Source organism: Nothoprocta perdicaria, unplaced genomic scaffold (assembly GCF_003342845.1).
Source record: "Nothoprocta perdicaria isolate Ctin4 unplaced genomic scaffold, notPer1 scaffold_129, whole genome shotgun sequence".
In the NCBI taxonomy this organism is placed as follows: domain Eukaryota; kingdom Metazoa; phylum Chordata; class Aves; order Tinamiformes; family Tinamidae; genus Nothoprocta; species Nothoprocta perdicaria.
The window spans coordinates 866,993-893,357 of record NW_020454416.1 but is presented as its reverse complement, the minus strand read 5'-3'; the positions used below and the strand labels follow the sequence as shown (position 1 = coordinate 893,357).

The 26,365-nt window shown below is 38.7% G+C and overlaps 1 protein-coding gene across 1 annotated transcript; it reads right to left on the bottom strand.

Moving 5' to 3' along the window:
• Positions 1 to 1,647: 1,647 nt before the first annotated feature.
• EHD4 (EH domain containing 4) lies at positions 1,648 to 24,875 on the bottom strand. Its single transcript, XM_026033462.1, has 6 exons — positions 24,637 to 24,875; positions 18,868 to 19,044; positions 15,043 to 15,140; positions 8,458 to 8,870; positions 4,107 to 4,271; positions 1,648 to 2,685 (listed from the first exon to the last, which is right to left on the bottom strand). Exons 1-6 carry the CDS (start codon positions 24,873 to 24,875, stop codon positions 2,149 to 2,151), a joined length of 1,629 nt encoding a protein of 542 aa, XP_025889247.1. The 3' UTR covers positions 1,648 to 2,148.
• Positions 24,876 to 26,365: the final 1,490 nt, after the last annotated feature.

The following is a 26,365-nucleotide window of genomic DNA, read 5'->3' as shown; positions in this document are numbered from 1 at the left end:
GCCTTCCTTGCAACACTGGTCAGGCTGGTCATTAGTGCACGAGTCTGTCTCTGACTGCAGGCACTACGCACATGAGCGAGTATACATTAATGCTTGTGCATTTCTGTTTTTAAACATCCTAATATCTGTATTTTTTTCAGTCAGAAACACATCTTGCATACTTAACATAAATTATATAAGGAATTAGTTACTCTGCAGACATACAGTCACACAGGTAGACTTATGGTTAAGTTTCAAAACTCTGTTAAGGTGCACAGAGATGCACTATGGCAGGTTTGATTCCCAACTTAGATCTAAAAGAAATAAAGTTACTCTACTTGGGTAACAGGTGAAAAAAAATCTAAGAATAATAATGAAAAACAAACAAGTCTTGAAGAATAATCAGCTATGCTCAGGCCCACAATCTGGCGATGTAAAGGAGTTCTTCCTAACATTAAAAAAGCTTCATTGTTTTTACATGGCAGAGCCCTGGCAAAGTTCATAATTTCACATGGGAATAGACAAGATACAGTAAAATAAGGGGTCTGGAAAGATCTGAAGTATGAAACCAGCTTGATAACATACAGATACATAATTTGAAGAAAAAGCTAGACTCTTACATCACCTACAAATCTAAACATGTAAATCTTAGAGAAAATACTTCAAAATTCTTCCCTCTCCACCTTAACTGCAAGGATGAGAGCACACTTTTTGGCTTTCTCTGTCCCAGAAGGCACCACTTACTGAGAGTCAGAGAAAAAGTGCTCAAAATTACAGTACCTTTGATATGTATGGTATCTTGTATTTCAAATGGAGTACAAATCAATTGTTGCTCACATGCATAGGCCGAGATCGACCACTAGTTTTGACTTCAGAAAGGAACTGACTCTCCTGAAAAGACTCCCCAAAAAATCTACCTTCTCTTGGGACACTGGCTGAAATCAGTTCTGAGCAGCTGTTGTGCTCAGCCTTTTCACTGTGGGGTTAGAAAGTTTTATAAATACCCATTCCTTCCTTGGATTATTATAAAGGAATGACCTCTGGAGGGTCCACTTACCTAAGATTCCTACTACTTGCCCCATTCTTCAAATCTGCCACTACAGGAATGAAACAACTCTTCTGTATTTGACAGCTACATGCTGTTAATAGAAAGGGTTAAATTTTCTAATGTAACTACAGTATGTGTATATATGCATGTAACATACATAGAGATACCTGTATAATTAGTTGTAATTAGAAATTAACTCATGAAAAATTTCCAAGAAAACTCAATTTTCAGAGACTGTGCTCAGTGCACCCCATTGGAAGAGCAAGTGAGGCTTTGTATCAGTAGACACATAGGAAAAGACTCTGCTATCACTTTGAACAATTCCAGAATTCATGGTCTGCAGAGCAGCTAACCTGAAAAGAAAAACAAAATTCAAGGAAGAAAGGTGATTCAGTTCTTTTAACTGAATACTTAGTGCTGTACAATATAGATGAAATAGTTCCTCAGATTATAACATGACAAAACGATGGCAGATTTAAATAATCATTTTAACATTTTGCAGTTTTAACCCTAACTGAAGTCTAAACCCAAATCTGCACATGTATTTCGAATACTTCTTAAAAGACCCTTCCTTCTCTTTCTCTACCCCCAAAACAAACAAAAACAAAAGAAAAAAACTCTAAAATTTTAGATTTAGATTTATTTGTAGGTCTGGCATTTCTTAAACTATTCAATTGCTGACATTCACTCAAACGCCTAGAGTATGCTTTTAGAATAAACATGTTCCTTGCATAGGCAGGTGAATTTGTGTTTAGAGCTTCCTTACACTTATTAAAAACAGTCTGGAGAGTAGCTGCTAAGCATTTAGGTTTGGCCAAGGTCAGTGACTTTATAAGTGATCTTTTTTGCTCTATGGCTGTAAAGGCAACAAGACATGGAAGCAAAACTATGAAAACCTTTTCACCTTACATCGCATGTTGTGATAAATCTATACAAGGCACTTGTCATAAGCATGTCTCAGTGAAGGTCAGCAGGAACTATTACACAAATGTTTTCCTGCTACTTTGCTTCTAATGTCAGCAACTCGCATGGAATGTGTTTAAGGATCTAAGCTTAATTTCCAACTTTGGTGGGTTAAACACATTTGGTATCCCAAATTCCCATTCTTCTCCCCAGAATTTTCACTCTGCTGTCTGCAGAGGTTTCCTGTGAGATGGTGGCACCAGATGGGGAGGTAATGTGCCAGGCAGTTCATATCCATCCAGTTTAATCTTGATGAGATGCTTTGCCAATGCAAATTCTTCATCATCCAACATTCCATCACCATCACAGTCAGCAAGTTTCCAGATCTTCCCCAAGACACTGTTAGGTAGTTTGGAAGTCACCATCTCCTTCTTTGCACTGATCCCAGATATTTTCCCATTGATTGGTGACAGAGTGTAGAAAATCTCATCATAAGCAGGTTTATCTTTGGCAACCACCCATTCCTCTTCATCAGCTCCTTCCTTGGCACCTTCTCCATATCCGTGGCCAAAGGGTCCTGCCATGGTGCCATCAAATGCCCCACCATGCACCATTTGAGTGGGCATATTGCTCTCTTCCTGTCTGATTAGGCTCATCAGGGAGGCTATTTTATTGGCCAGCATATTATCCACAGCTTCAATTAGCTTTGGTTTCAAGGAGTGAAATTTAGTGAAGTCACAAGTCTCCAACAGCTCCTGTCAATAACAAATGCAGAAATTAGCAAAAAAACTACAAAAGGTTTCAAAGGTAGTACAGTTAGAAAAACTTGATTATACTGAAAAAGTTGTAAAGGAATGGGCTTCAAATGACAGTGACCTGTACAGGTCTCTTTTGATGCCAGATGCAATGATACCAACCCAAGCAACCTGAAGTACAGACAAACTGCTTTGTGAATGTACACAGAAGTGACTGGCACTCGAGCGCCCTTTGGATATCTCATGGAGAAAAACGCACCAAAAACTTCTCTGTTCAGCTAAAGTTTATGCGCTGTCACCTGATTTACTGCAATGGATCAGTATAACTTTATGACATGTAATAGGTTTTAGAAAGCAAAGGTCAAACCTGCTGTTTTCTCACAATTTCCTTCCTCATCACAGAAGTAACTGAACACACATCTATGTATCTGCTGCCACCTGCTGCTAAGGCTTAGAGATACACACTGGTATTCTGATAAAGTTCCATTAAAAACTTTGTTTCAATGTTCAGAAGGACACATGACCACTTCCCATTCTCCTAGTTCTTAGCACCAACAGAAATGATACAAGAAGACAGGTCAGCTTTTTCACACAAGTTCCTTCTTAAGACCTAACTTTATTAAACTTTTCCTCAAAAATCTTGCTGTTGTGAAAACCTAACTAAAACACATCTTATGTTTCATCTATGACTGACTCATGCAAAAAAAAAAAAAAAAAAAAAACTAAATTTAATACTTTAAATCTTAACAGAAACTTGTGCATCTTTGTATCTTTGTTAATGAAAAAAGTCACTACTCTTTCTGATCACCGGCATGAATACACCACATATGAATTGTTAGAAGTTTTTAGAAAATTAAGTTGTTAGAAATTTTTGTTTTTCACAGAATGCAGGCTCAAAAGGACACGGAAAAAAAGGAAAGGCAACATCAACATTTTCAAAAGTGTTAGTTCTAAATTGCACTTTCCAGATAACACTTTGGCTTTGTGACTCAGCGGCCCATAGTATCAATAAGAATAATGAGCGTCTATTTTTACCTACATAAATATCCGATAACATTTTATAAGAGAGAAAAATACCTACATTTAGGACAAGAATCAAGTATCACCTTACCCCATAAGCATCCACTGCCATCTATTACAGTCTTTTGAAACATCCAGCACTACGTACCCTACGATACAAAACATTGACTACAAAGGCAGAAGGTTTAATTCCTTATAGCATTTCCTACAGGTTTGTAACAGTGGATTTACACTCTAAGGACATTATCAATTGCTTTCATTTTGCATTACTTCTAAAGAGTCAAGCTAACTCCTTAAGAGAGGAGAGTTCTGCTGCTCTTCTGCCATTTAGCTGAAGCCTCCAAGACTATCTCCTTGGAAAGTTAGTGTTATTTCAGCAGATCTATACTCTGTTGTTTTACCTGCATCTTCTGGACCTCAGGGAAATCTCCTGCTGAGATATGGTATTCCCTTTGCAGTTGGGTATAGATCTCTGGTAACCTGCTGATCAGTTCCTTCTTCTTGTTCTCTTTTCCAAATACTGATGGCATTTCTTTTTTCAGGTAGCTGATGATATAAGCGTGGACCTAAAGAAGAAGCAAAGTCAAAATCAACACTATTGCTTAACTAAACTTAGCATCCAGGACACAAAAAGGAAAAGAATGTGTTCCGTAAGTCAGCTCAAGGACAACATGTTATCTACCACTGTTTGTGAAACAACTAAGGTTGACCAGCCCAAAAAGGGATGCTGCAAGGGCCACAGAGATATGTGTATTTACCAAACAGTTTAGACTTCATGATTACAGTTTTTGCAGCTTGCAGCTTTCCTTTATCTCTACTGAAAGAAATCACAAATACTTTATAGATGGACACTTGAAAAATCTACTGGTAAAATACTGTATCGGTACCAGCAGTGAATATGAAATCTAGGGCCCCCAAACCAGCTCAAGCTGGAGCACTCATCTTGGTGACTGAGATTTGTAATCCCACCTGCCTTACTACAACATGTTATTGCAGGAAAGAATGAGATTTTGGCTCAAGTAATTCAAGTATGTTAAGTGACAGGGCTACTTAACTTCAGTGACACTGTCTTCCTACTCACTCCTAGAAACATAGAGTCTATATTTATGCAACCCCCAAATGATGACAGAGCACTTAGCAGGCTGTAATAAGAGCATGTCCTGGCTGCCTTGTGAAGCCTGAAGGAGAAAAGCAGAGTCATTGCAGCATATAAGGAAAGACATTAGTTTAAGTGTGTCAAGCCCTAAAACACACCAATATTTCCATAGATCTTTGAGTAATCCACATGCCGTAAACAAGTTAGTCCAGCACTGTCAGAGATGCAGATCTGATCTATCCTGTCCTGCACCTCTTTCCTATTCTCACCTCTCAGTCACTCATCTCTTCCCCTTATCACTGTTCTACCCTCTCAGACCAACAAGACCTGCAGGGCCACAGAGCAACCCGGTCAAGAATCTAAAATGTGTGTGCTACTCTTGCTTGTGTGAACTACCACAGGAGCCACTTGGGCAGCTCTTTGTGCAGATGCAGAAACTCATGCTGCACAGGAAAGGGGACACAGAGGCTTACTTCTTTTAGAAGCAATTCCAGTTTATGACAACGTGAAGTACTAAATGTCTTTAAGATTTATCCTAGCAAGAAGCTAAGAAGCCAAATGTTTAAAGAATTCAGGCCTTTCTTCATCAATAAAGATATATATATTTTTTTATTTATATATATATAAAAAAATATATAAAAAGTAGCTGTTTCCAAAGCAGAAGTTCCCCTTTTTCTTGTCAACTAGAATTTAAGAACTATTTAAGCATAGTTTAAGTATTTGAAACTGGAAGGGATGGGGAAAGAGAAACTCCAACAAAAAAAAAAAAGCAGCCACAGAAAAGAAACTGAAATTATGCAGATAAGGTGCTGAGTACAATACTTCACACCTCCTGAACCACCACAGAACTTGCTTCATGGTATTGTGCATGAAATTTGCACAAGCATTGTACATAAATCTTGTGCACAGACCTTGCACAGATCTTGCAGCTGTGTGCGTGTGCACACACATACTGCAGTCAAACTGCATTCACATTCCTTTCCTAACTTACTTAAAGACCTACTGAAAAAAGAAAAAGAAAAACCACTCTTTACACTCGTTACTTTTAAGTAAAATAGTAGAGCAAACTTTTCTCTGTATTTTTTAAGATACAAACTTCCAGCTTTGATCTCTCTGGTTCATCCTTTAAATTCCTATGCACACCTGAGATCCATAAGTATGCCAGACTTCGCAGCAGAAAGTATTCACAAACTTTATATTTTATTCAGACTACCCTGTGCAATAATATCTTTATTTAACATTGAAATTTGGGCCACACAACACAGCTATTACAGAAAATCACTGTAAGGCAAGGAGAGCACCTTTTATATAAATGGAACATTGCTGCCTTCAAACAGAAAAAAATGTAACATCTTGCATTTATCATAGTTGTTGAGAAAGTCAGTGAGCATTCCTAGCGCCTGCAAGACACTTTTGGAAATCACGTACCAAAATCAGAGATGCCTGTACCATGATGGTAAGGAAGGGGTGCACTGACGTCCTTAACTTGGGAACAGAAAGGGAGATGCTGGCAGTCTCCACAGATAGGTAGGGAAAGTACTTCATGCTCCAGAAATAGTTCTGCAATGTTTAGCTCTGCTCATCTCAAGAACCTTAGAAGCGAATGACTCAGTATTCTCAAGACAGCTAAGTAGGCATTACGATGAAGACTTAACACTACAGCTGGGCAAATCTAAATTATTATTTTATATATACACATGTATATGTGTGTGCATTCCACACCATTTCCTCTTATCTAAAAAGGAGTGTATGCATTTCAATACATTTAATTTCTGCAATGAAAAAGCCTTCCTACGTAAGACCCTTAAAAACACTCCACAAAACCACTAATTATGGAAAAAATATTTAACCACAAGGCAGACAAATAATTCAAGAAGCATTTCTAACAGTTTATCAGTAATTTGAAGTAATGTTAATGAAACTTACATTTTAAATAATACGTCTAGAAAAGACAAAGTATGTTTATAGCTCCCAAACACCAACAGTTTTGCATGTGCATGCTTAGTCATTTAAGATTGGCAAATAGTCACATATGTTTCTTAAAGATAAGAGGAGTTGCTATCTTCAAAATGGGAAAGTCATGCGAGTTGAAAATAATAAGAAAAAAAGGCTAAAACCCTAATTTGACAGCAAGCGAATAGCTAGTTTGCTTTATTTTGGGTTCCTGTATGCGTTTAAAGAAGAACAAACATAGTCATATAGAAATTGGACAAATAAGTAAATACTGAGAAACACTAAAAGAGATTTCTGGACATACGTACTTTAAATTCAGTGCAGAAGGTGGAAAGAAGACATGGGAAAGATTATCTTGCAGATACACAGTTCATCACTGTTCTGTAGCTATTTTATCAGCACGTTCTATGAACATTATATTTTATATTCACCTTTACCATTTTAGTTTTGCATCAAGTAAAGTACCTCGAAACCTCTGCCATTCTTCAACTTTCAAAATGATTGCAGTGAATGAAAAAAAACAAAGCTACCAACGTCTGCAAAACAGACTGAGATTACGGCAATAAGTTTAATATTTACCACAGTAATATTAGGAAAATGATATCAAACTGCATTTTCAAAAGCAATTATTATTGGTTTCCTTAAAGCTCAGTCTAAAAAGAAAATGGCATCATTCTGAAGTTGTTTTTCCTTCTCTCCCATTTTCCAATTATAAATTGTAATTCTTGCATCATCAATTTTTTTTTTTTTTTTTTTTTTTTTTTTTTTTTTAACAGGCAGCTTGGCAGTACTTCTCTGCAGATCTACTGTTAGCTACAGAATTAGAGAAAGAGGTAAAGAAACACTTTAGACAGCAACCAAAACTTGTTCTAGTTGAGTTGTGACAAGAAAGGACGTCTGAAGCTGATGTTGTTAAACTAATCTTCAGAATCCCTGCTTAAAATGTAATCAGGAGCCTTTATAAAGAAGTATAAAAATTTGATGATTGAAGAACTTCAACTTTCAATAGCCAGCTGTAGAGACTGCCTGCACACCTTGGCTTAGGACTGTAAATGGCACACAAGGCAAGAACCCTTCCTGAGCTGCAAACAAGAAGAAAGTCGTGATGTGGGCAAGCTACAGCAGGGACATAAAACTCATGCTTGCGACAATGAGACATGGATTTTTTCCAGATACAATACAATATCCATATTGCCTAAGTGATATTAAGGCTCTGCGCTCTGGGACTGGAGATGAAAGAGATATAACCTGAGAAAAAGTTGAAATTACCTCTAAATAAAAAACAAACACAGAAACACTTCTCGTAATACCTACCTATCCGGCTTTCACTAAGAGTTAACTACTTAGTTAACAGGGTGCTACATGTATTTAGTCAAAATATTTTTCCACAGAAACCAGCTGACAGTTTGCTTTAATGGTTTCAAAGTGTGCTCTAATGAATTAAGAATATAAGTGATCAGATGGAAGGCTGGAAAGGTAGTTCACTCAACCTTTTTTTTTTTTGGTCTTGTTGAATAGGTTTTTTTTTCTCCTGACACTCTCTTTTTTAAGCTCTGTACATACCCACTGTCGTTAAAAAAACAATAGTTTAGCAGCCACAAAAGCATCAAATTCCTTCTCTAAAAGTTAGGGAAGCACCCTACTACCGTTCAACTGAAAGGATGGAAAAGATTGCTCATGCAAGTGGCTTCAGCTTTCCTTACCTTTGCAAGTCTTGCTCGCTTTATGAGATCATTGAGTTTCCGCACAGCAGCTTTTTGCGGGAGACTCTGGATGTCCTTGAAAAGATCCTGCGCCTCTGCCTCGAAGAGTCTTCGATTCTCTGTGTTTTGCAGGGGATGGGCCCAGAAGGAGCCAATGTAGACTCGCAGCACCTCTGGAGTGTTGATCACCTTTCCCAGGGACCACATGAGTGCACCATAGACTCTCATCAGCTGCTGCGTGTCTACTTGGTCAGCCTTATTGAGCACCACTCGAATCTTGTCGTCCTGGCCCCGGAATGACTTAATAGCCTCTGAAAATTCATCAGATATATCCAGCTTATGGGCATCAAAAAGCAGGATGATACGATCAACCCTTTCAGCAAACCACTGGAGAACTTGACAGAAGTCATAACCTGAATAAAGAAATACCAGTGGAAAAAACAAAACAAAACAAAACACGATTATAATTCTACCAGTTAAAGCAGTGAGTTTCAAAAAAAGTACGGCTGGGGGGTAGAAAACAAGGAAATTATAGTATTTATCTGGGGCATGGGAAGGATGGAGCATCTGAGGGAAAAGGTCAGCAGACAATGTTTTCTGGAGAACTGTACACACTATTTTCTTAGACAAGTGTTGCTTATTATCACTTATTATTTTTATCACTCTCCTTCCTTTTCCTCAGTCCTGCCATTCATCACCTATATCACTGTCTTCTGCATGCTGAGGGTTACTGTCTCACAGCCTTCCCTGAACTTGTGACTACAGCACTGAGCCCAAGATAAGCAGCTTTGTGAGGCTTTGCAGCACAAACTCTCTTTCTCGCTGTTAATGCGGACCCACCTCAGTGTCGCTGTGAATCTGTACTAACTAGCAAAGCCATGAAGGGGCAGCACACCAGCTGAAATCAACAACCAGAAAATAATATCTACATTTTTAAACCACTTCATTTTCTTACTTCTTTGCACTGCAGTATCTCTGCCACAGTAAATGCAAATTCAATTTCCAAGCAAACTGCACTCTGGATAATTCTGAGGTTGTGGCAGGTTACAGTGCCATGGAGCAGACAAGTGACCTCTCTGATTACTTAAAACAGGCTCTTTCTGATGCTCTAAAGAAAAGCCTATTTGTAGCATCTGTCTGAATGCTTTACAAATCCAAGTGGTAACCTGGTAGCCTAATCTACACAACAAACAATACGCAGGAAATCCTTCAGAATGACACACTTAATCCACAGAAAATCACGACCAATGATGTGGTGCTGGGCTTAGCATATAAATGACTCATCTTGCTCAAGTAAAGAATAGGAATATGTGAGCTGGGAGCCGATATTCCACTCTTCTTCTCCCTCTGTAAGGCCCATAAATGTTAAAAAAAAATAAATTAAAAACAAAAAAGTAAAGACTGGTGAAAAGTAAAAACAGCATCTATAGATTTGCCCTCCAGTAACATGTGTTTCAGTGCTGACAACAAAAAAAGTCAGTTGTCACTGACATACTTGTCACAATAATCATTTCCCAGGAATAACAGCATAACATAGACTTTTAGACACCTTTCCCACCACATCTCCAAAGAAAATCCACTTAAACTACTCACAAATAAGCCTCAAATCCTTTGTTTAAAAATGACAAATAGCACATGAAACTAAATCCACAATTCTAATCAGTAGTAACAAAATGTCCCCAAAGTATCCAAGAAAACCCACCAAAGATCCGCAAAACTTCATTAAACATTCAGTGCAGTCATGCCAAATCAAGAGGAGACTATGCAAGAAAGCTGTTATTAGGATGCAGATCAGATTTATCAGTAAGCTATTTTTAAAAAAAAAAAGACGCTTTTTGTAGCCAACATAGCATTTCTCATTAAAAGGATTACTTTGCAATGAATGCAAAATCCAGTCCCTTCCCAGATAATGCTGCTGTTTCTTTCCACTCTTTCTCACCCTCTCCAGTTTCGCCGCCTCGCCCCTCTTTGTGAATCATTTCAAAAGAACCAAACAAGTGATGGAAGGAAGTGGGGGCAAGGAGAACAGCTGTACAAAGCAAACAGAATTCATCTGACTTTACACTAACATTTTAAACCAGTATGATTAATTCCAATTTGCCCATGTAAAAACACAGCAGAAAAGAAAGGGAAAAATGAAATCTCTTATGTCACTTCTCTGGACAGTACAATTTGAAAACTATATGAATGTTGCATTTTGTTCTGAACTTGGTTTATGTAAAAGGAAATTTGTTTATAAAAATCCTTATATGTAAATACATATGTTAGTGTTTATACCTATTTAACAAATTTGTTACTAAATTCACCTTGAATATGAATTTAATATTAATAAAGCATCTCCTTTAAGAGAAACATCCAGTTTGTTGAAATCATTATGAAAAAACATAGCTTAAAAATATTTTTTTAAAAAATCATTCATTTTAATGAAAACTTGACATCAGAAGTGAACCTATTTTCTCCACAGGTTCAGTGGTCAGGCCCAGGAGAATACCTGAAGCACAGGCAAGTGATATGTGCTTAAATATTTCAGCCAGCGGTGTCCCATTGCCAGCTCTACAGTTGTCCCTATTGTCTGTTACAGCATCCACTTGCAAGTGCCTCTTGACGGGGCGGGGGGGCACAAGTGGTCCACAAGCGGTCCCAGGCTGGGGCGCTTGTCCCGGGCAGGGGAGGAAGGCAGGGAGCCCTGCCAGCACGGAGGCACTTGCCTAGCGAGTGTCAGTGACAGGCAGAGCACGGGGGCTACTGGGGAGGGGAGAATGAAACAGCATGGAAGAGATGACAGCCTGAGAGCGGCTGTGCAGTTTCCAGCTCTGCCAACGCAGCGGACAGGGACGATGGTCTGCTTTCCTCTGGCACAGAGTTGCAGCCCTATGCAGGACAGCCATGGTCATACGCACAGATAGAGCCATGCAATCTATGCAGTACAGGTAGAGAGCAATTTTATGTGACAGTTACTAATAAACATGTAAACAAACAGTATACTTTCCCTTGAGTTCTAAAGTAAATACTTTCCAGCTTTCCATCTTGCCCACTAAAGCTTTTTCAATTTGGAAAACAACCAGGGAACGTGACAGGCTCCATTCATGCACCGAGAGCGGAGGGACACAGTGTCCTGTGCTTCCCAGGTGGAGCAATAACAGAGGCTCCTCCCAGAGGACACGTCCTTGACAAGTTGCCTCCACACCCGGAGAACAGTTCCTAGTTTCCGGATCAGGCCAGGGAAGACAGAGCATTAGAGTGATCACAGTCATCGGTACCATCCAGGCTGGTAACGCAATCTGGACCTGGATGAGAACAGCCTTTTTCCTACAGAAATCTGTTGTTCTTCTCATGGTTTGGCCACAGGCATGCATCCAAGCTAGCTCAGTCTTTCAAACGCAATTCAGTCCCACAAAGATGCAATTTTTTGCTAACACTCCTACCCTAGGGGAAAAGTTTCCAGTAAGGCTAATGAAAGCCAGCCTCAATGCAGCACTCCTGGATAACTCTCTTACTGTTCTCTCGGCAGCCCTATCCTAAAGGGAAAACACTGCACCACATCACACAGGGAAGCTAGGCACAACATTCACTACATGTATTACCTGATTTAGCCCACAACTACATTTCACAAACCAAACTGAAGTCAGGAAGTTACCTGTACTTAAATAATGTCAAAACACAAGCTAACATTCTGTGTTTTCCTCTGCGTTCTTTCCCCATACTTCTCGAAACCCTTGCCTTTGCGTTTCAGTTACCATTTATATCTCAGGGAGATGATCGTGAGACAGGGGAGTTTCCTTCCCTTCCCATGCTCATTCATTGACATTTACCGTAAAACATCAAGAGCCGGCATAGAGGACAGTCTGACATTAAATTATGAATCAAACAGTAGGTAGCACACCAGCGCTCACCATTGCCAGAAACTACCAAATCTCCTCCTCTAGAAGAAAACAGAGGAACAAAAACTAACAGCACAAAAAGCAGAAAGCATCTAAATACTTATCAGGTATTATTTAATGTCACATACATTACAGTGTTGTGAAAATCCCATCTTCTTAGACATATTCTTTAAAAAATAGAACCAATTTTCATAAGAAAAGGAAATCTTAGAAAAGCAGAAAATAAGTTTTATAAACTTTCAGGTGAGCTAATGGAATGTAAAAATTGCTCAAGCTGTTGAAATATGAAGTTTTCAAATGGTTAGAAAATTTCTACTAAGGAATCATCAGGTATATCTAGAGTTTTCCTAGGTAATAAAAAGAGTCCCTACACTTAAATCTATCAGGACTTAAATGGAAGGGAAATAGCAGTTCCAGAGAACCACACACTCCATCATTCAACTTCAGTAAAAAGCAACCAGTGAGTGTAAGGGATAATACCACAAATTTTGCAGGAAAACATCTTTGCTAGTTTGAAAGTGTAAGGTTTTTTTTTTGGTTTTTTTTTTTTTTTTTTTTTATGCTTATACTTGCACGCTGAATGACTTAGAGAGGAATTTAAACTGTGTGGAGTTCAAAATGTACTATAGTTGAAGCATAAATATGTTGCTGTCTGTCCAAATCCTTCAGGAAGTAATTTAGATAGGCCTTGCAATGTGCAGCAGCACGGGACAAGTCAAATTTGTACTTCACAAGACTATCTGTACTGGAACTGTAGAAGCAGTCAGGAAGTCAATACAGGAAGTGTATCTGACTATACAAAAATTAAAAAACATAAGGGTGAGCACAGTATTATCAACTGAAAGAACATGCAGTAATTCTTGCACTCAATTGCAGTTGCTCAGTGCATGCTCATGTCTAACTATACAAAACCGTAAACCTTGGTAGCAGTTGCCTTGCAAACCTGGAGCAAAGACTACAGTGCCCTAGCTGGCTCCCCAAACCTCATTTATGATTCAAGGTTAAGGCTAAACAGCATATAGCTGTGACTGTGCACTGTCATCTTTGGTGAAAATTTACCATACGAAAGGGCAGGAACAACTAGGCCATAAATACAAATAAGGCACAGGCCATCAAGAAACAATTTATGAATATTTGTTATATGCTGATCATTTCTGTTTAAAACTGCACATGTTGAGTTGCAGCATTTGTTTTGCTCATTTGGTTTAGCAACACTGAAGCCTTTGCTTACACAAACATAGAGCACTTTACACTGCTCACCTCTGCCAGTCAACGAATTTAGCACGTGTAGGAAAATGTATCATTCTTTCCACCATGAACGTTTTACCTGACTACATGAACAATGAACAAGACAGACCTTCAGACACTAATTAAAAAAAGGAGAATTCTGAATCATTTAATAGACCATTTTATCAAGCAAGTTAAACACAGCCTCGGCTACAGTCTGAAAAATCAACCAAAAAAAATCAAAAACTGGCCATGCTAATAGCTCCGCGTTGTTATTTTTACTACGTTCAACCAGTATTATTCAGAAAAGCTAGTTTCTTATTCTGTCAGTGCAATGCAAACCAAAGACTGCAGTTGCACAACTGCCATACATTGAGCTCATTCCAGGACTTCCTCAGGAAATCCCAGATGTGGTACAGGTTAAAGAAGTCATTCTTTCCCTTCCCACAGTCACGGAACACACACTTTTGTGTTCCCTAAGTAAAAGAAACAGAGAGCAGCAAGTATGTTATAGAGTAGATGGCTACCTTTTGTGACTCAAACTGTCAAATCCTCTGACCTGCACTTAAAACAACTGAAAAAGCTGGGCAAAAATGACTTGCATGATGCTGCTTTAACAGTTTCTTAAGGACAGGCTAATTTCATGAACACTTACTTAAAACATAACCTCTTTTCTTTTTTTTGGCAGAATTTTAATATTATTTAAAAAAATAGCATTATTCACAACATATGAAACACCAAAAAATACCACACAGATAAGCCACTTGAAACAAAGAGCAGCCGTAGGTTCAACTCAGTTGCAACCATACTGCATGAGCAGAGTGGAAAACTCAAAAGGAAAGGGAATCTCACAGTATTTCCCCAGTCTCCTGGCCCTCCCAGGTCCTACTACTACTTTTTCCTGCTACCTTAACTCTTTGTCCTATGAGTGAAAGTTATGTTATGACATTACTGAGCGATGTTATAAGCAACACTAGCAACAGTGGCTACAGTAAGAACAGCTTATTTATAAGCTGTTTATAGACTACACTCCTGAACTTTTAAACATAACCAGCTTGAAGACTTACAGTTATTATCAAATATTCCTTCATTTATGATTTTGAGAAGTAAGCCTAACAGCTTATTTATTATTACTTAGTGGAAAGAAACTAAAATGATGAAAATTAGGATTTCTCTCAGAAGAAAGGAATCACTAATTAATCAAAAGCCCATGCAAGTATAACCATCTGAAGATTAATTGCAGCCATATTAGCAGAAGATGCTCCAACATCACCAGCGTCAGTTTTGAATGGAATAATCTGCAAACACTACTTCATCTTTAAGACATGTTTTTAATGGACCTTATGTTAAGAAAGTCTTAGAAACTGCAATGGTCTACGTCACTAAAATACATGCCCAATATATTAGAATAATGTTTTTCTCAGTACAGAAGATTTAAAATTAGTGAAATTGATTACTGTTAACTCCTGCAACTCACCTCTGCTGATGCGCTGTTTCTCTCCAGAGAGAATGCCAGGGCTGTCAATGATACTGATGCTCTTCAGAACCTGGTTGGGTAATTGAGAGCACATGAACCTGTGGAAAGAGAGGAAAAACCCACATTAACATCTCTAGCTCACACTGAATGTCTCCCTTATGTATCTGCTTTTAGACAGACCTAAGAAGAATAAAATATTTTATATATACACACACACACAGATATAAATATACACTTACGTATATATTTTATACTTATATATTATAATATTATAAAATATATTCATATATAAAATACTGCATATAACACATACATAAAATAAAAAATATATTATATATATAAAACATTTTGAAAATATAATTTCTGAAGTCCTTAGTGAAATACGAGGTTTGTCAACTATCCCTAAGTTAAAAGCAGTTCACACAAGAAGAGAGCAGCTCAAAAAGTGGCCACTGGGACTGGAAATACTAGTTTCTCCAACAAAGAGGACAAAAGTTTTCATAACTAAGAGTACATAAGAAGCTACAAATAATAACCTCTAATCTATACGATATGATTAAACGGTGGTGTTATGAAAAATAACTAATTTATAAAGTATCTGAGAGTTATGTGTACTACAAGATCAAAACACTTTGTATCTAAAATCCATACTATTGGGATGTTTTGGGAATAATTAATGGTTAAAAAACTTAACTGCATTCATCATAAACTGCCATTAAGAAATTTGCATAAGAGTTTACTCTTATCGGGCAGCAGCTCAAAACCATACTGTATGCTTGCAAACTATAGTGACTCAAATCATTTGAATCAAAACAAAAAGCTATCATCCTCAGAAATTTAGATATAGTTGCAAACTGAAATTCTAAGATGAATGCAAAGTATTAATTGGTTTAGAAGGAATACAATCTGAAGAACTAGGATATCACTGACAATAAATTACACTAATGTATTGTGTAAATAAGACAAATCATTTTGTATCAGACAAACACTTTCTGAAGACCAAAAATAACGTGAGTTACGAACAGGTCAGGAAGTCAAATATCAGACATGAAACCTAAGATCCATCATAATTCTGAAGGTCGTTATAAACAGAAAACGCGAAGTTTCAGAAGATAAGTTAAAAGGAATTCAGAAAGAAATAAAAATTCTTCACGTTGGTTTTCAAGTAACCATGGAATAATGATACCATAGTAATATAAGCACACAGAATTCACTTTTTCAATGCAACAGAAAATACAGCATCAGCTCCTCTTTTCCCTGAAACAAAGCAAGTAATAAAAGAAACAGTGGTCATCTTGACCTTACGGCTTTTGTAATTTTTTTGGTTTTGTTTTCTTTTAAACTAAATATTGCATATTCTGAAGCAAACTTTTCCACTTTGGCTATTTTTACCAGCTTATGAGATTGTTTTGAAAGAGCAGTGAAGCACTGTCAGGAGGAAAAAAAAAAAAAAAAAAAAGGCATTTTAAACTATCCAAAACATACAGGAGACATTAAAGCAGACACATTTTGTGGAAGCATAATGATATGGTAAGCAACAAAGAAAGTATATTTGATTCTGACAACCATTACAGTAATGTACAATCACTAGTATGTAAAACATGAAGTAGCTATCATAAATTGGGAATGCTGTAAAGACTGAGCTTTTTTAACTGGGTTTCTTCAAACAATTCCATTTTAATTTAGAAAACCCAGCCCTTGTTTGGCATCACTGAAATGTTTCTCAGTATATTTTATGAGAATAGAACGATTATTTCAGCTGAACAATACTGCAGTATTTTGATTTAGCCATCAGTTGAACTGAGACAGCTGTGAAAGGTTATCCAAGAAAGCAGAGAGCTACAGGCAGAAATGTAACATGGCAGACTTCATAGAAGTCATTGTTAATGTAGGGAGGACAACAGTTCAGAGAAATGACACAAAATAGCATAAAATCAAATTAGAACTAATTGGCAGTTTTTAGAATAAATCCATAGCTTAAAGATGACAGATTGAAAATATTATGTCAAAACTCATATTTCAGACAACTGAAAAGTGTAATACTCATCATATTTAAATATCTGTTTTTGATACCAAGATTGGGCTCTGAACTACCATTTCTTGCATGATCTGCATAAAATGCAGTTTTGAGTGTTTTATCATAAAAAGCAAAGCTACATACGGTCTACCTAGATGAGTGGATGCGTATTCTCCAATTTCTTTAGCTACATCTACTTTATTTGACATCAAAGGGCACTGTAGTTCCCCCAAGTAAACTTTTCCCAAAAGGGCACAAGAGATATAAAAGACAAGTTTCTACACTCAGGAGTCTTGGAATTTATTCCAAGACCTTCCAGGTCTCACAAGTGGTGGGGCACTGGGCAAGAGGAGACAGAAATGAAAAAAAGACAAGGTAACACCACTAATTAGCCTCATTAACTTACTAAGTACAGGTCTTGATTGTGTTACTGTATTCTTGCATGCAGATTTCCCTATTTTTTTTCAGGCACTGTTTTCTCTCATGTTACCTTCAGGTGAAAAGAGCATTTGACTAAGCAGCATGAGTGTCCATAGCCTGGTGGAAAGTGATACCTGAACTTCTGACATAAACAAAAACACTTGGGTGAAATTATGTTACCCACTCATAGAAATAGCACATAGAGAGACCTAGAAACAGAAGAGTGTTCTGGAGAACAGAATTCTGCTAATAACTTTACAGAAAGGGATGTTACACCACAGAAATATTATTTAAAATACAGCTTAATTGCAGCTTCCCACTGTGTATGTTTTTATCTCTCAACAGGCTGATAGCTAAGCCAAATATAAGCAGCTATAAACTTTCTTCAGTGAAATGCACAGCAAGAGATAAGACTTGTGATGATTTTTTAAACACATAAGCCAGAGTTTATCAGCCAAACAGGAAAGTTTATTGTTAAGAGAGAAACAATTTAACTATATTGTCTTCCAAACACAGGCCTCCATGTCAACTGCTATCAAAAACAGGAAGAAAATAGGGCAATTGCTCACACCATCTGAAAAAAAGTCATTAATGACTTTGGGTGGAAAATATTTACTCTCTTCTAGGAGTTACCTACTGCAAAGTTCACAGCCCCTTCAATAGTTTCCCCCTTTTTACAAATGTAAAACTCAAAACCAAAAACTCATCTCCTGTGTCTATCGGATTCCTAAGGGATCAGCTCCAAAATTAATCACTCACAGCTTGATTAAACAGTTTGTTTAGAAAGTACATTCGAATATTATCTTTCCGTGTAGGTCTTTTTACACATCTCAGCAATTCACAACTTTAAAGAACTGCATCAAAAACTCTGGAGTATAGAAGACAGTATAAAGCAATAAAAGAGCTTTGATAGAAAGCGAGATAGAAAAGAGAATAGATCTCTATTTTAGATGGGAGTTTTTAAATAATACTATTCCACTAGTTTAAATAAGCAAAAATTTGTGCCCAAACTGAAGTCAAGCTTCAAATGTATAATGCCTTAGAAACAAGTCAACTAGTGAAGCGTTTCAGCAGTTTTCTGTGAACTACTTTTAATGATGATATTCTCTTCTGGTACTTTAATATATAATACACACACACCCCAATTCCTTACCTATGCTTTATTCCAGACTTCCCTTAAAAACACACTTATCTCTAAGCTAGTACTACCTTACATAGCACAATAAATTCTTAACTTACTCAAACCACCACTACTCTTACTTGTATTTCAATATCCTTATTTCATATTATTCAAAAGAGTACAGCAGAAATGACTTAGTAAGCACTGATGCTTGAAGATTTTATTAAATAAAATATGAACAAAAGACAGCAAATAAGCAAGATCTCACCTATTCAGAAAAGCATTTCCAAAACGGCTGAGTTTGCGGAACGGCTTCTTAGGATCAACAACCAGGGCATTTCCAGGAACACTTCCTTCTGAATCTCCATACATCACAGCAATAAAAGAATCTGTGGTAGGCTCTGGACCAATGCGCATTCCTGGAAAATCCTGTTCAAGCAGGTACCTAGAAAAAACGTAAAGGGACAAAATTAATGAGATTCATGACAAAAATAAATATCTGTAATTCTTTAGAAAATTCTCAAGGACATATATGCTCTAGAGTTATAACTTTACACTTTTCCCACTCCTTTAACTGCAAATATGCCATAAAGTATCTGTACTTGCTCATAAGAACTGTCTTTTGCTGAAGAATGCTGTTTGTCCTCTCCTCTTCCTCTCTTCAGTGCCAAAACACCTGAAGTAGTTACTGTATCTAAATCTATGCTTCCGATTTCTTTCCGTATAGATCTCTTTCTACTAGCCTTACTAAACTGTTTCCATACAGCTCACTAATTTTCCTTCAAGTTGCAGATAACAATTCAATTTTCTTACATGGAGCCTATGATCAAAGAGGCTGAAAGCACAGAACAGCTAATTGTGATTTACTGCAACTTTCTGCTTCCAAGTAATTTATGTATACACACACACACACATATATATATTGCTAAAAACTATTGGAAGGGAGGAACGTAAGAACTTTCAGGACAGAATACGTTGAAGTAATTTGTTCTGCTTCTAAAATAACCTGTACCCCACAAAGGGCCCACCACAAAGGACCATATAAATAAAACAAACTCCAGAAGGAAAGCAACAACAAAACTCTCTGCACCTGCATGAGCATACAATGCATTAAATTTATAATTAGTAAAGATGAAAGAACACAGTGAAGAAAAACAAAATCCTGTCAGAGTTCAAACCTTGAGCTCTTTATGCACAAGAATATTAGACTTTCAAATGCTTTAATTCCTGAAAAAGAAAAGTGTATCTCTACCTTCTCATGGCATGCCATGACAGACTGTAGTCCCCAAAAACAGTTTGCAATAATTCTTTTGTAATAAAGACTTTTTTTAATGTCTATCTGCAGTACTGACGTTGAAAAGTCAATAATACTTTTAACTGCCAAGATTTCAACTTGCCATGGTAAACTAATCTTTTTAAAAATCTCCCATTTCTGCTTTTTCTCACTGCCCTTAGAGAGAAATCTCTATTGGATTCATAACTAAGTTCTTTTCTTGATGCGAATCATAATTGCCAGGCTCCTGCTGGCAGGAGGCAAGCAATTCATAAGGTGCTGACACAAGTGACAAGAAGCTCCCAAAACAGCAGCGAGCAACATTGCACCCAATCAGATGGGCATAAGAAAAGTTTCAGACCCCGAGTCACACAGAACTACATCATGGAATCTGACTGCAGGATAGCAGCCTCCAGAACAAGAAGAGTGCAAATTCAGAATATCTGCACAGCCCAATACTGGACTTGAATGTCAGTGCTACTGAATTCAGTGCTACTGAACACAACGAACAAGCTTTTATAATGACAACAATCCAGGTTGGTAAGAGCTCCTTCCAAATACCGAGTCCCACATAACCATCACAGCACAGGATCTGGTTGAGATATTCAGTAGACGCAGGGAACACACTGCACAAAGCAATTAAGATATTGTCTGACAGTCACATATCAAGAATCACTAAGTCCTAAAATAAACCTTAGATGTTCAGTGCTGGCTATAAGCTATCGCACTTCCTTTCAACATGAAAATAACAGCTCTACTTAGTTGCACAAAAGGGTAGGCCAGGCTTCCATAAACAGAAATGCTTCAACTTTTTGTACAGTATGCTACATTAAGATAGGAAAATACCTGAATTTTTAACATCCGTGACCTGTGGCCTTCTCAGGAATTTTCAGCAGAGGGGGAGTTCAAAAAGGTTCACAGGAAGAATACTTAAAAATAGCATATGTCCCAAAGACAGTCTAGATCAAACAACAGACATCCTGTTGACTCAAGGCACTTGCTCTTCTCCCTTTGTTTTTACCTGGGCTATAACCTACCTCCTTGGCTAGTAAACATCCTTCTATTTCCCTTTGCAAGATTTGTAGCCAAACTACGGAAAACTTATACAGAAGTAGCAGAGCCAGCCAAGATTCCCCAGAGCTCCTGATGCCGATAACCATCAGAGGTCTCATCACTTCAGCTGGGCCACAGGAACGCTCCAACACAGCCTTGCCAGACTAAGCAGCACTGGACAGGGACACATGAGTAACTGTTCTGGTGCACGGAGACACAGGCATGTGGCATTGATGAGAAAGTTAAACTCTAGAACCCTTAAGAAACTAGGATTTTTTTCTCCCCCCAAAAAAGATGCAGCCCATTCAGCCCACACAATCAATTGCCATTCTCTTGCAAACTCCCATTATTACGTATATGATACAGTGCTTTTACAAAATTCATCTCTGTCTCAGTTAAATGGGAGTCTATTATTTTAACCTCTGAATAACTTCTGACGAAATGAAAAGCACAGCCTAATAATGTGTTGAGTGTGATTTTTCCTCATCTTTTTTTTTTTTAATTTAAAAAGTAGTCTCTTACACTTAAAAAAGTTTGAACAGTTACTAACATATTAAATGCATAACTATAACAGACTAGAAGTTCAATTAATCACTAGAAAGGAGGAGATTGGTGACTACAGGCCATGATATAGCACAGAACAGCTTCCATCTCAGCTTCACATACTTCACATACTATCATTCTTTTCTGTTCCTCCTTTTCCCCCTTCTTCCCCTAGGGCAGTCATGACAAACAGGGGATGGCAGAAACACCGCAGGTATGTTGTCAAGCAGTGTAGGGGCAGGATGAAGGTTCTGTCACACTGGTCCTCCCACCCCAATAAAAACAAACAGACAAAAGGCAAACATCCCTATTTGGGCCTGGATGTATTTGTTTAAACTATCAGCACCATCGCAGACTTCATGATACTGTCACACTGCACCTTTCTCTGAGACAGTTTCTCTGAAATTGTCTAGTTTCACTTTATTGTTCTTGTGAAGGCAGAAACCTTAAGAAGTAGAAATCTAGAAAGCTAGATTTTTTTCTTGAATCTTAACATTTAAGTCCATTTGATCATTACTAGATCTATGTTTTCCATGAAAATAAATTCGGTAGAAGAAATTGAGCAAATGTGTATGCTTCAAGCATTCTAAAAATGTACAGTCCTCATGGTAATTTCTACATCAAATTATCCTGTTTTAATAAAAAAGCACAAAAAAAGTCCAAAATGACTATTTATCAGATAATAAAATTTTATATTTATATATAAATATAATAGTAAGCACTACTGTGGCACTTTAATTCCATTTGCCACCAAGGTAGCAAACACCTAAGCATACCTTCTGAGGAATCATTCATCTAGATTAAACTAATTTTTATACTCTCAGAAATCAAACCCTACCCCCACTGAAGTGTATGATCTCGTGTCTTCTATGCAAGATGCAGTTCTCCATAAGTTGACTATGAAATGTAGAACTGGGGAACAGAAAGTAGTTTTAATTAATATTTTAAGTAATGTTTGCCTGTTGAAAGGCTGTCGGGGAAGAAAAAAAAAAAAAGAAGGGGGGGAAAAAAGATCCCACCTAACTTAAATCTAAGAATTATTATCTATAAGAAATTGATTTGAAACACTCTCTTTAGAGAGTAAGATAGCACTTTTTTACCTTTTACCTTGAAAAATCACCTTATTAGAGAGAATTTTTATGTAATTAGCCTGGACATTATAATAATTTCTCATTTCTTCTTTCACAAGTCTTGCAAGCAGAATATACTAGCAGAATTTTGCTTCTCACTTTTTTTTTTGCTTTTTTTCCTCTCTGCCTTTTGAATGTCAGTCAATGCAGTGTAACTTTTATATTACTCATAAGCTATCTCTGTTTTGACGCAATGTGTTTTCATTCTGATACTGATGGTTTTTAATCTATTCTATAATGAACGCAGATGTAATGAACATTTATCTGGTTTCCTCAGCAACAGTGTTAATGGTGAGGTCGGACTGTGGTTCTGTAGAAGCAATAACAGCCATTTTATTACAGATTGTATCTCAAGGGTGAATTCCTTTCTGACTTCTTTGATATCTAATATCGGATTAAACCACACCACAACCTACCTATGATAGGAGGAGAAAACGGAGGAAGACAACAGCAGAATACTCTTCCTCTACTCAGTCAAATACTTTTATAAAGCTCTTAAGACAATACCTTTGAGACCTTTCAAATTTAGTACACAGTGGGTTCAAAATTTGTCAAGATGTCTTGACCATTGAAGCCTCATTTCCTTGGAAAACTAAATTATTTCCAGATAAAAGGCTGGAAATAATTGCAATATATGATATTTCCTTTCTAACCCAGACTGTACATTAATATCAATGAACAATATTGCTCTGCATTTTACAGGACTTGTTTAAAGCAGTAACTGGTTACTTACCAAGCAGCAGTATCAAAATAAAGTTCTACAAGGAGTATCAGTGTTTCTAAGCCTGCTGTTGATTTAAACTTCAATACAGGCAGCTACAGAGGGCAGACAACGTGAATGTCTATAAATCAAGAACATGTGTTCTTATCTAAGACATCCTCCCACAGCAACTGGAGGAATTTTAAAAAAAGTCACCTATGAGTCGCAAATCACACAGCAACTCAGCTGACAGGCTGGACAGGTTCTGCTAAGTCAATCTGAACCATTCTGTCTCAAAGTTATCCACCTTACTTTTTCCATTAGCCAAGAACAACATCTATCTGCAATTATACTCAGGCCTACAAAGCAGTTTTAACATGAACACCAGTAAATCAATCAGCAAGCCCTAAACAAATGCTAGGGGAAACCCAAGTTACTCCTGCCCACCCACTTTCTGACAACAGCTTTTGGGGATCCTGAAACTAAGTTTCTCTTAATTATATCCCTGTTTCTATTTTTACACTGTACACAAGTGTTTGTGGGGATTCAGTAACAGCCTGTAAAGAACCAAGTTCTGCTTTAGGCTTCCAATTAAAGAGTGGTGAAACAGGAAAAGAAACATGACTGGCTCGGTAAACATCTGAGAACTGCTCAGGTGAGCAAAGGTAAACACTGTTCTTCCGTGCAGGAGACAGGTTGGTCTTCTGCACAATAAAATGAACAACTGAGTTCCTGTAGGAGTGCCACTAAGCTTTGAAACTAAAAGTGAAAGACTTTTAAAGTTTTTTTTCTTCTTCTCCAAGAAAGGCTCTGACAAACTTCAGATGTAAGGAGGAGGCAAAGTTTGATCCAACGGACCTCTGGGCATCCTTTGAAAAGTTTTAAATCATATTCCTGGGAGATTTCTAAGAAGCATTTAAGAGCCAAATGACACAACGAGCACATGCCAGACATTCACAGTCTCCTAATAACGAAGCCACCTCATCCCCCTCTCATCGCAGGCAGCACTTAGCTAAAGAAAACAGTCTAAGCTACTTTGGGGCGGAAAAAAACGGGAAGGAAACGGTTAACCAACGCGCGATGACTGATGCAGCCACGACGCGGTAACTTGAAGTGACTCTTTCCTTCGAAATAACGCAGGAGGGTGAAGCCGGCAGGCAGGAGGCGGCGGGGTCTGCAGCCCCGCAACGCGGAGGGCACCTGCGCGGCCCCGCCATAACGGCAGCCCGCCCACCCGCGACCGTTAACGGCCGCCGGCCACCCGCCCGCGGGCGCGGCGGGGGGACCCCCGCGGCGAGGAGGCGCTAAGATGTCGCCCCCCGGGGCGCCGCCGCCTACCGGATGAAGGTGGTCTTGCCGGTGCTGTACTGCCCCACGAGCAGCACCATGGGCTTGTTCTCGAAGTCGGCCTCCTCGAGGGCGGGCGAGTGGAAGTCATGGAAGCGGTAGTGCTCCTCCAGCGGCAGCAGCTTGCGCAGGTAGAGCTCCCGCAGGCCGCCCGTCACCGTCTGCACCACGTCGCTGCCGCCGCCGCCGCGCTCCCGCCCGCCGCCCTGCTTCCCCAGCCAGCTGAACATGCCGCCGCCGCCGCCGCCACCCGCCGGGCTGCTGTGCCCGCCGCTCCGCTCCGCCCTGCGCACGCAGGGGAGGCGCCGCCGGCGCCGTCTCCACCCGCCCTCCCTCCTTCCCTCCCTGCGCGCCGGGGCGGCGGCGCCGCCCGCAGCGCCTAATGGCGGCGGCGCCTGAGGGCGGGCGGCCGCGGTAGCCCGGCGGCTCCGTCCTCCCCGCCGGCTTTAATGCGGGGCGGGCTTGGGCGAATCCCCGGCCTTTTATTTTATTTTATTTTATTTTTATTTTAGTTTTATTTTTATTTTATTTATTTTTCCTCTGCATGGCAGAGCGCAGGAGGTGAACCCTAACCTTTACCCACCTTGTTCTCTCCTTTCAGTGATTGTTCTCGCTACGACATCACACATCACCGTTTTGCTGAGGGGCTTGTGCAGCACCTACAGACCTCGGTTTTAGCCTGCACTCTTGCACCTCAGTAATCATCTTTTCTGTTAGTTTCACCTCAGATTTTAATGGAGAAGGAAAACAAAAACCCACTGATAGATCAAAGGCATGAGTAAAATGAATAAATATTTTTCTGACATGAAAGCTCTGTTTGTGCTCTCTTGAGTAGGGACTTGGGCTTACATTAAATAAAAAGTGGGAATTTTACTAAATCTCTGCATAAACATGGTGGCAGGAAAACATCTTTCTTGTGAAACGCATAAAGTCTTTGGCTTCTTTGCAGTATTCCCATCATTGTAATTGCATTTAGCTGGTCCAGCCTGCCTACACACTCAGCTGTCTACTGATTTTCAGCTATTTCTTTTTCACAGTCCTCCTCGCAGTTTCCATTGTGCATGTTACCTTTCCTCTATTTGTTCCTCCTCTTTTCTAAACACATCGGCAGGTTTGGATGTGCCCTTTCCGTGTCACTGCCTCCCTGCGCTGCTCCTTCCAGAGTAGATGTCCGGCTTTAGCAGTGCTCAGTCTCTCAGCATTCAACCACTCGGCCTTTTCTTGGTTTCTTGCTTCACATTTTATTTAGGGCAGCGCATGTGTTTTGCAACGTTTTTTTTTACAATTTCCATGCTGAGTCTAAAGATTTTACGTCACTTCATGTTGGGTCTTGTTGACTTGCTTCCTCATTTTTTGAAATCCCCTTTGCTCAAGTTCAGTTTCACGTTCATCCTATTTTTTTTATGCCTTCTCCCTCACACCCCCATGTTTGTTAAATGTAGTTATCCTACCTTTATTGAACCCATATAAACTTAGCAATGACAACATCCAGTGGCAAAGAGGTCCACAAATTACCTGCTGGGTGGACAATTCCCTTCTCTTACTATGACGCTTGACACATGTTTCTGTTCGTTATCCTCATGATCTTGGTGTTAGAAGAAAGATGCACAGTCATTCTCTCCCTCAGACCACAGCCAGATTTTCCATCTTTGCCCCTCCCTAAATCCTTTCATGATGCCTTCTTTCTAGTTGCATATTCTTTCTCTATTTACCTCTTGTG

What these genes read in the sequence shown, in the direction of transcription:
- EHD4 (XM_026033462.1), bottom strand. Translation starts at nt 24,875, where the DNA reads ATGTTCAGCTGGCTGGGGAAGCAGGGCGGCGGGCGGGAGCGCGGCGGC. An exon ending in GGCAAGACCACCTTCATCCG is followed by an intron (nt 19,045 to 24,636) that starts GTAGGCGGCGGC and finishes CGTTTTTTCTAG; the next exon opens with GTACCTGCTTGAACAGGATT. An exon ending in GAAACAGCGCATCAGCAGAG is followed by an intron (nt 8,871 to 15,042) that starts GTGAGTTGCAGG and finishes TTCTTTATTCAG; the next exon opens with GTTATGACTTCTGTCAAGTT.